Source organism: Carex rostrata, chromosome 22, assembly GCF_964058835.1.
Source record: "Carex rostrata chromosome 22, lpCarRost1.2, whole genome shotgun sequence".
Taxonomy (NCBI): domain Eukaryota; kingdom Viridiplantae; phylum Streptophyta; class Magnoliopsida; order Poales; family Cyperaceae; genus Carex; species Carex rostrata.
In genome coordinates this window covers 2,020,532-2,030,248 of record NC_135939.1, presented here as the reverse complement: position 1 = coordinate 2,030,248, position 9,717 = coordinate 2,020,532, and the positions used below count along the sequence as shown (strand labels likewise).

Below are 9,717 nucleotides of genomic sequence, written 5' to 3'. Positions count from 1 at the left end.
GGCGTAGATGAGAGATTCGATCTCATCGATTCAAAAAATAAAAATAAATGATCGGGGAAGAAGAGAGGTTTAAATAGGCATGAGAGCTCGTTAGAAGGTGGTCTAACAGTGGGGAGCGAAGGCAGTCCATGACAGTTAAATTGGGAGTGGATAAAATTTGTGGACAAAAAGGTATGTGAACCATATCCTTTTCTCTTAATAAATAGTGATTTTCTAGGCCAAAGTGCTATAAATAAACAATCTATATTCTAGAAGGATGGCAAAATTGAAATCACAATAAGTACTATGTTTAGTAGTGAGACAAACGTTGTATCTAGAGTGCAAAAAACGTGTCGTGTCGTGCTGTAATTAATATGTCATGATTTTGATCTTGTGCCATGTCATGATCAAGTTAATTTTTCACATGTCGTACCTGCCATGACTAAAATTTCAAGGAGTGGTCACAGCATGCGAATGATCACGCCACGTGAGTCACGCCGTGCCCAAACATATTGTGACAAAACATGCCTCGCGTTATTCCCGTGATCATTTAATTATAATTTAAGTTAGTTTATTCAAGATTTATCATTTAATCAATATCTAATGGTCCTAATTACACGTAACTCGCGTAATTACGTGTCGTGCCATGCCATGACTAGATCTTTCATGTGATGTGCCGTGCTGTGCAAAAGTTTCAAAAGATGATCACGGCACACGAATGGTCACGACACGAGAAACGCGAGTCACGGCACGTAACTGGCATGCGTGTCGTTCCGTGACGGAGCTGGCTACGCTGTACCCTTTTTCCCATTCTAGTTCTACCTAGTGTTATAAAATGCGGTCTATGCGGCTGCATATGCATATTCGGTTGTAATCCACATAGAAATTTGTATGCGGTTTTGCATATGCGGCTGCATATTATTACTGCATATTACCGCATACTTATTTGTATGATATCGAATATTACAATATTTTACTCTATACTACCGCATATTACCGCATACTATATATTACCGCATATTGTCGCATATTACCGCATATTTGTTTATATATATATATGAATTCTCATTTTAAAATCCACATATATATAAGTCGCTGCATACTGCATAGCAACTGTATTTAATTACATTGGGTGTAGTCTACCAGGTCCTACAAAACCTCGCCTGGAGAAAAACTAATCATGTGGATAGAATTAAATTATTTTTCAAAATGGGAGTAGATTTAAATTGTTTTATTTTTTTGGTTTTAAAATGAAGACTGGGCTCTAGAGTGGTAAAAACGTGTTGTGTTGTGCCGTAACTAATATGCCGTGATTTTAGTCTCGTGCTGTGCCGTACCGTAACCAAGTGAACAGTGACACGTGACGTGACCAAAATGTTGAGGGGTGGTCACGGCACGCGAGTTGCGGCTCTAGAGTGGAAAAAAACGTGCTGTGCCGTACCGTGACTAACACGCCGTGACCATGTGAACAGTGACACGGGACATGCCGTGCCATGACCAAAATGTTGAGGGGTGGTCACGTCACGCTGTGAATTGCATGCCGTGAATATTCGCGTGCCGTGTCCAAACGTAACTGGTTACATGAGAACGTTTAACTATTTTTTTCATAATTTAAGTTAGTTTATTCAAAATTCATCATTTGATTAAGACCTAACGGTCCTAATTACACGTGACTCGCGTAATTACATGCCGTGCCAAAATTTTCAAAAGCTGATCACGGCATGGGACACGTGAATCATAATACGAAACAGTCACATGTGCTGTTCTGTGACGGAGCCAACTCTGCTGTGTCATTTTTCCCACTCAGGCTCTGCTGTGCCATTTTTCTCACTCTACCGGGCTCCTTGTTTAGCCAAACAAATAACTAACATCGTAAATGCACTGCATACAAACTGAATACAACAACTGTGGCGGTAAAAATGAATATTTGAAGCATAATAATGAATACAATTAGAGTTTTTTTTTTAAGTTCATCAAGTCTCTAAAATTTATTGAATTGCATTCAAACAATAAATCCAAACCGTTAAAACCGATTAATCTTACGAGTGATGTATCTACATACAATAATTTAAAATTTTAAAACTAAGTTAGTATAAAGTCAAATGATCAAAATTAAAAAGTTTATACATTAAAATTAATATATTTATTTTTTAAATATTTTTAGCCACTTGATTTTATATAGAATTAATTCGAAGTTTTTAATTTTTTTACTGTGAACTTCAGAACATCAATAGTAATGTTTAATGTCGAAAGCACTGCAAATAAACAATCTGGATTCTAAGAATGGCAATGAGGTGACTGACTCACAATTGGTCCTATACTACATCAACTAATGAGATTAAGACTGCACGAGATTCTATAGAATATCTGCTGCAGCAAAACCAGCTACATTTTTTCTATTTTTTGATTGGACATACCACCAAACGATCATGTGAGGAGGATCCAAATTTTCTGTATAATATACCAACGCGGAGTTCCTGTTGTAAGTTATTGACAGATGGAGTACACAAGCAATGAAGCAAACACTAGGAACGTCAACATTTAACAGTGAAATCTTACAGGAAATGAACCAAGGAACATGCAACAGAGGATCTGGACTCGAGGCGGATGCCGACATGTAACGGACGAATAATCGTTGTGTGGGCCAGGGAAGGTCCGAGCCGGCCCAATATCACCCTTTGAGCAACTATGATTTTATTTTTCTTGGGTCAGTAATCGATCTGCCCCTGAGAAATTTATCCGTAATGACTTGTCGTATCTTTAATTTCCCCTTTAAACGAGACTTGTGTTGTTTTACGAATTTCTATTTGCACAACTTGATTTTTGGTAAAGAGTCAACTTCTGTCCGCCGTGGACAATCTTTTTAAGGTAGAAAACGACGGATACTATCATATTTATAAATTCATCATGATGTTGGGACTATTGTCAAGTACTAAAATATGTTGCCAACTCTAATTCATCATTTTAAGATATTCACTTTGAACAGTTTAGTTTGAGTATTTATACTTTTAAAAATAGAGATAAAAATGTAAGATATGAGTGGTGCACGCAAACAATGGACATTTTCATCCTACTCTAAATTAACGACTATTTAATTTTGAATTAATAAATAATTTATCTTATTCGTAAAGTTTTCTGTATCCGCTCTATGGCTGCAAATGAATCGAACTAAATCAAACTTAGCTTAGTTTGAGTTTGAGTTTGAATAAGATTCGAACTAAACTGGTCTAATTTGTTTCAGAACAAATTAATTGTGATTTTTTTTTCGAATCGAATTGAAGTCAATCGAATCATGAGCTACAGATTTTTTTGGCAACCACCAATAATTTATGCATTAGTTTTCTTTACGCAGAACAAAATTCACGCAGTTTTCTTTTACCTTCTACTCTTTACGAATTCACACTGATGAATTATGAGACAGTCAAATTCTCTTACCTTTTATGCTGTTAGATTAATTAAAATCACAGTATGGATCTAGTCAAATGAAACTTTTTTCCATTGTTAATTTGTTACTCTGCTGAAGCATTTTCATATTATAAGTTACCATTATATTAATAATTTTGAGCTCTAATATAAGTTTAGTTTCTGTATTATTAAAGATTTACGGTTAAAGACATTAGTTGTATTATTTGTGATTGAAATCTAAATAGTTCACAAATCAATTTCTAACAAACTATACTCAGTTTGACTTTGAGTTTGAATAAAATTCGAACCAAATTGATTTAATTTGTTTCAGAATGAACTAATTTCAAATTGAATTAATTACGAACTTTTTTCGAATTAAACTCAAATCGAATTTCGAACTACGAACTTTTTGTGCAGCCCTAATCCGCTCCTATAATAATTAAAAAAAATGCTTTTCATTTCTAAAAGGTGTATGCGTGGTCAAAATTGGAATAAAAGAGAGTTGGAAATTCTTTGCGATAGGAATATCTTGGCCGACTGCCTACAATTACCTTAATATTTTCAGAAATCCTTCAGAAAAGGCAAAAGATATGTGAATCCCCAAATCCATAAAGAACAGCTGGAAGCTTCCAGTTTAAACTGTGGGTAATAATTACACTATTCTTATTCTGAAGCAATCGTCGTACCGATACTGACAAAAAGAAATACTATAACTCGCAACTGTTATCGGTAGTTGCAAAACCAGCGAGAGAGATAAAGAGAGACCTTACGGCTTGAAGAAGATACACAATAGGTAAAGTTCATGTCTGTATACCCTTCTTCCCTAGAAATTTCTCCAATTTTCGTCTTTGTTTTAGTAAAGAGAACAACTTGTACTGCCGCAAAATCATCCCCATACTCGTAATTTTTAATTTCTTGGTCTTATTTTCCTTTATTGATTGCTCTAAGGAACTTCTTATTAATAAAATTCTTGGATTACATATTGGTGCTAATTTATCTTGCTATTTCTTAATCACTGAAATTTTTCAGTGCTGTGACTTTTAACCCAACTTCTAGATTTCTGGAACTTGCTCTGAATTTGTCTCGAGACTGCCTTAAACAAAATTCTTTCTGTTATTTTTTGGTATTTTGTTAGAATATGAGTCAAGAAGCGTACACAATTGAAGTCACAAATCTCTCCAGTAGAGCCACGGAGGGGGATCTCTATGACTTCTTCTCTTTCTCTGGAGCTATTGACCACATTGAAATTATCAGGTGAGTAAAGTTCTCTTGCTATAATTGTACCACTTAATCTCTAGTTCCTGCGCTATTCCTAATTGATAGAAAACCGGTATAGAAAACTTTTCAATATATGTGCTATATTAACGAGTAATTGGTAAGTATTTTGCACTTATATAACACCCAAATGTGGAGGGAGGCCAGGGTCCTTTTTTGGGTTTCCCCAACTATGAAGGACCTTTTATAAAAAAACTGAGTGATTTCTGATTTGGACCTTTTTCGACTTCTATTGATTATTTAGGGTTATTTCTATGGCAATTTCTGAATCAAAATTTCAATCATTTCGAGTTCATGATTTCCAACTACCTGTGATGAATCTCTTATTTGAATTTCGCATGTTAACAAAGGGAGATCCTTGGTACCAGTTCATTGATGAACTTATACTGTAACTAAATGCTTTGGTTGAAGTCTAGATATGCAAATCTTGCAAATGCTCTTGTTTGCTTATATTTCATCATTAATATGTCTATCATTTTTTTTTTCATATTAAAAAAACAGATCAGGAGACTATAGCTCTACTGCTTATGTGACATTTAAGGAACCTCATGCCTTGGAAACTGCAGTATTGCTTAGTGTAAGTGTTACTTGTGTCATTTTCTTTTTCCCATGTTGGCTTTTAAGCCTTTGATGGCTCATTAAATTTCTCTGTGCTATATATTTCATATTTAATTAGCCATTTTTTATATATAGCCATTTTTTTTCAAAAAAGTTTGATTTATATCCTTTGGCTGATTTGTTATTTCTGTGCTATCCCCAATTGACTAGTTTATTTGTTCCAACCACCTCACTTGTCATTTTCTACCAACCATTTAAAACAAATTAATTTCAAAATCATTAGTTAATTTGCTGAGTAACAATCTATATATATATTTTTTTTCATTTTCTTATTCTATCAGGGAGCTACTATTGTGGATCAACCTGTATGCATAACCCGGTGGGGCCACTATGATGATCACAATTTCTGGGAGCAAACTTCTTGGAATTTAGAAGAGGAAACTGTGACAACAGTAAGTACATAAAGATGCAATATATAAAAAGCAAAGCAAAAAAGAGTCTCTTTTTCTTTTTCTTAAAACTTAAAACTATAATTAACATTGCAAATATTGTAGATAACAATTAAAGTATCTCTTCTAAGCAACTGATGCCTGATTTTATAGATATTGACAAATTACATCTACACTTCGAATAATTTGCTGCAAGGGTAAATGTTCACCCAAATTCAAACTTGGCTAAAATCAATCAAAATGTATATATATTGAGTTCTTAATTTGTGTTTTGAAGCTAGAGTTTCCATCAAAGTGGTGAAGTCAGGGGCGGTTTGATCATTTGCTTACTCTTTGTGGCATTTATGTGGTCGGTATTACCTGCAAATAAGCCTAAAATTATGATTTTTGCAGATGCAAGAATGTTAGCTTTCCTCAGTCAAAAAAGGTAATTGTTGGGTATAAGTTTTGCTATTAAGACCTACACTAATTCCTTCCTCTTTTGCCCTTTGACAGCATGTAGATGCATATCAGTTCAATACGACCCCAAGGGAGGCGCTAACAATGGCACAAGATGTGGTCAAAACCATGCTGTCCAAAGGTTACACTCTAAGCAAAGATGCATTAAGCAAAGCAAAGGCCTTTGATGAGTCACACCAAGTCTCCACCACAGCAGTGGCCCATGTTGCGGATCTGAGCAAGCGGATTGGGTTGACTGATAAGATAAATGCGGGTGTAGGCACATTGAGATCTGTTGATGACACGTACCATGTGTCAGAGACCACCAAAACAGTGGTCTCAGCGACAGGAAGAACTGCTGCTAAGGTGACCAATGCTGTTGTAACAAGTAGTTATTTCTCAGCTGGGGCTATGTTTGTATCAGATGCACTTACTTATGCTGCCCAAAAGGCTGCTGAATTGGCAAGTCATGGAAGGAAGTAAAAGTTCAGTCAGGTTTGATGTCTAGATATATATATATATATAAAAAAATGTAGAAATAAGATTTTGAATTTTATGTGAACTGGAAGTTTGAACATGTGTGACCTTTTGATGTATTCATATTTAGTAAAAGAACAGACTTCACAAGCTATTAGCCTTCATAGACTATCCTTTTGATCTAGGATACAAAACTGCCTGGTAATATTTCAACAAAGAGTTTCGTCTTAAACCTCCATGTATGATTATAAGGTCGGTACTATTTTTCTGACTCTTTGGTATTACTTCTCCTGCTCAAGACCTGAGATTAATTCTAAGAAAGTTATAGCTCTAATGTTTGAACTATTTAATTTCAAATGCTGAATATAATAACAAGTTAACAATCATATAACAAATAAACAGAAACCGAGCTATAACAAAACCAATTTATGAATCTTCGTAGCAAATAATCTCAGTTGGCCTTTAAAGGCATACAAGAAATGCAAGTGCCTACTAGTCACCCTTTACAAAATGCATAACAATACTTGCAAAATTACAATGGAAAATATTAACTCTTCTGAAATCGACAATGTAGGCTTCAGCTAACATTACCAACAAACTGGACACCGAATGAGCCCATACTCATTACAGTCTTTACACCTTTCAAACTGAACAAATTTATTTTCACCCCCCTCCTCTCTGCTCTCCAAATAAACTCTACAACTCCCTGAGCAACTCAAACATGGCAAGAACCTCACATCAGCACAACCAGGACATAGCTCAAAGTTGCCATCTTTCCCTATTGCCTTCATCTTACACCCCTCCAAAGCACACTTTAATTCCCCACTAATATGCAGCTTCCTCACCTCTTCAGCTCCACCTATGTAGCATTCATCCACAAAAATTCTAGGCAATTTTCCTCCGAAACTCGTCCCCAGAAGTTCATTCAATTCTTCCTTAAACACAGCATCCATTGAGACATCTCTTTCATCAAGGCACACACCATATCCTTGTAATATTGCTTTTGCATCTTGGCAATCCTCATGTGTGGTGGGTATACCTGTAAGACTTGTGAAGTAAAAAACCACCTTTTTATCTTCGGCCGGTGTGCATTTAGATGTCTCCGACCCACGCTTCATTCTCCTTTGAGCAATTTTTCTTTCAAACGAGTTGACTCTTGCACGTACCATGCCTAAGATCTGAAGTGTTTTATGACAATTTGATGCCAAAGGAGATACGCTAATCTTATTCTCATTGTTTAGTTGAGGGTTGCACTCGCTCGGGTCGACAATCTCCCATGTATTGATTGAAGTGAAGTCCTCGAGTCCTTCCGTTAGCTCCCATGAATTTATTACCTGTGTTATCTACAGATTTTTATTTAAGATATCATTTCTCTGGTTATGTTGTCACAACACTTAACATGATTATGTTGTCATTCAAATTATAATGACAATCAACCCACAGGTTATTCCTTGGATTCCTTGGATCAATTCTCTTGTTTCTAAATTTAGTAACGAAGCAAGAACCTCGTTTATGCCTTTTTCTAAGGTTTAGGAAAATCTTAAATTGCAAATGATGTATATTTTGTGGTAGGCCATAAAATTGTTTAACTACACTGCAGAAGATTCTAGAAATTTACTATTGTAAAATTACTTTAACATAATTAAACACATCAATTGATTATGTACAACCAAATTGATTTTATAATTTAAGAAATCACCAATGTTATACAAGTTAAAAAAAGAGAGGATAAAGGAGTATAAATAGGTAAGAAAAAACACTTAATTATTCAACAATCAATTTATTTTACTTCTTATTGTTTCATCTTCTATGTTACAAGTACAAATTGCATGATCATATATTTGATCAAATTCTTTAGGATATTCTAACAATTCTGGACATTAAAATAATAGCAAGGGCATATATAATTGCAGTACCTCTAGTTTGCTAGGCAAACTCCTAGATTCAATTTGTGGGGTTAACGGGGGGTTACGCCGATCCAAAAAATAGTCCTCTGAAATCATGTCTTTACTATCAGAAGCATTAGAAGCATTAGAGTCGACGCTTTCATTCTGACAAGGTAGCGAGAAGTAGTTGCCTGAGTCAGGAGGCAACCAGCACTGTTGCAAGTTCGCACAAGCTTGCTTTGAGGCTGTGGAACCCATTAGTCTACCAGGAAAGAAATTAATCAATGGTATTGAGGGGATCTAAGAAGGTTAATTTATTTGTGGAGGAGGAGAAGAAATAATGAGGCCATATAAAATTAGGACAACTATTTAATCTGATGGATTCTAAAATTAGAGAATCTATTTCTCAGGACACTTTAGACTTCCAATTATAAAACACTCTTTTTAGTTGAGTAAAATAAGCTTTTGTTTCTGTTTATCAATAAAATAAAACCTGAACATAAGGAAAAAAATATGAAGCCAATTAAATATTCTAAAGCTTTTTTCTGATACTTGTCTTTTAGCATGAAGTATTTCTGATATATGGAAAAGTTCCTACGAGAAAAAGAAATCTATTTTGATTGTTCTTTTTTTATCGGTTTTGATTGAAGCCACCCAATCACTTTAATTCTACAACTTACTTCTATTATAAGAATTGTTCAACTTACTTTCCTAATAACGAAAATCTTCATTGTGAATTTGACATTCTCCTCAGAAGGCTAAGTGCCCAAGCCCAAGAACTTGAGTAACTTAATTTGTGAAATTTAATATTATCTCACTTCAATGCTACAAAATAGTTTCTTAAAATACAGTTGTAAGTATCACTTATCCCAAGGGGCGTAACCAGAAAGATGAAATTGGACGAATGAATAAGTATCATATAATTTTATTTTTTTAGAGGGACTTAAAATAATATTTTTTGTACAATTTTAAAAATTTAAATGACAAAAGTAAAAAAAAAAAATCAATTTATAGGACTTAAAATTCTTTTCTAATATCGACTTCCGCCCCGGCTTATCCCATATTGGCTTGGTCAGAGGTTGCAGGTTACTTACTAAAAGATTATTATAGTCTGGAAAATTAATTTAGTTTTTTTTTTTTTTGTTATGGAAATGAATGCATATACAAGTTTCCTACGGTAGAATCCAAGTTCGAATCCTACAGAATGCAGGAGTAGAATGTATGTGTTGTAGGTGTTATGTGCCTACGGG

The 9,717-nt window shown here is 34.7% G+C and overlaps 2 protein-coding genes across 2 annotated transcripts; one reads left to right on the top strand and one right to left on the bottom strand.

Annotated features, from left to right (window-relative positions):
• Positions 1-3,983: 3,983 nt before the first annotated feature.
• LOC144574122 (RNA-binding (RRM/RBD/RNP motifs) family protein) lies at positions 3,984-6,619 on the top strand. The gene is made up of 5 exons (XM_078323987.1): positions 3,984-4,177; positions 4,520-4,638; positions 5,161-5,236; positions 5,559-5,669; positions 6,162-6,619. The coding sequence occupies exons 2-5, from the start codon at positions 4,523-4,525 to the stop codon at positions 6,585-6,587; spliced, it is 729 nt and encodes a 242-aa protein (XP_078180113.1). The 5' UTR covers positions 3,984-4,177; positions 4,520-4,522; the 3' UTR covers positions 6,588-6,619.
• Positions 6,620-7,039: 420 nt separating this feature from the next.
• Positions 7,040-8,793, bottom strand: LOC144574121 (uncharacterized protein At5g39865-like). The gene is made up of 2 exons (XM_078323986.1): positions 8,498-8,793; positions 7,040-7,915 (listed from the first exon to the last, which is right to left on the bottom strand). Exons 1-2 carry the CDS (start codon positions 8,723-8,725, stop codon positions 7,169-7,171), a joined length of 975 nt encoding a protein of 324 aa, XP_078180112.1. The 5' UTR covers positions 8,726-8,793; the 3' UTR covers positions 7,040-7,168.
• Between the last annotated feature and the right edge of the window lie 924 nt (positions 8,794-9,717).

Coding starts and splice junctions, on each gene's coding strand:
- LOC144574122 (XM_078323987.1), top strand. CDS start 4,523: ATGAGTCAAGAAGCGTACACAATTGAAGTCACAAATCTCTCCAGTAGA. Junction 4,639..5,160: donor GACCACATTGAAATTATCAG/GTGAGTAAAGTT, acceptor TTAAAAAAACAG/ATCAGGAGACTATAGCTCTA. Junction 5,237..5,558: donor AAACTGCAGTATTGCTTAGT/GTAAGTGTTACT, acceptor TTATTCTATCAG/GGAGCTACTATTGTGGATCA.
- LOC144574121 (XM_078323986.1), bottom strand. CDS start 8,725: ATGGGTTCCACAGCCTCAAAGCAAGCTTGTGCGAACTTGCAACAGTGC. Junction 7,916..8,497: donor GTTTGCCTAGCAAACTAGAG/GTACTGCAATTA, acceptor TAGATAACACAG/GTAATAAATTCATGGGAGCT.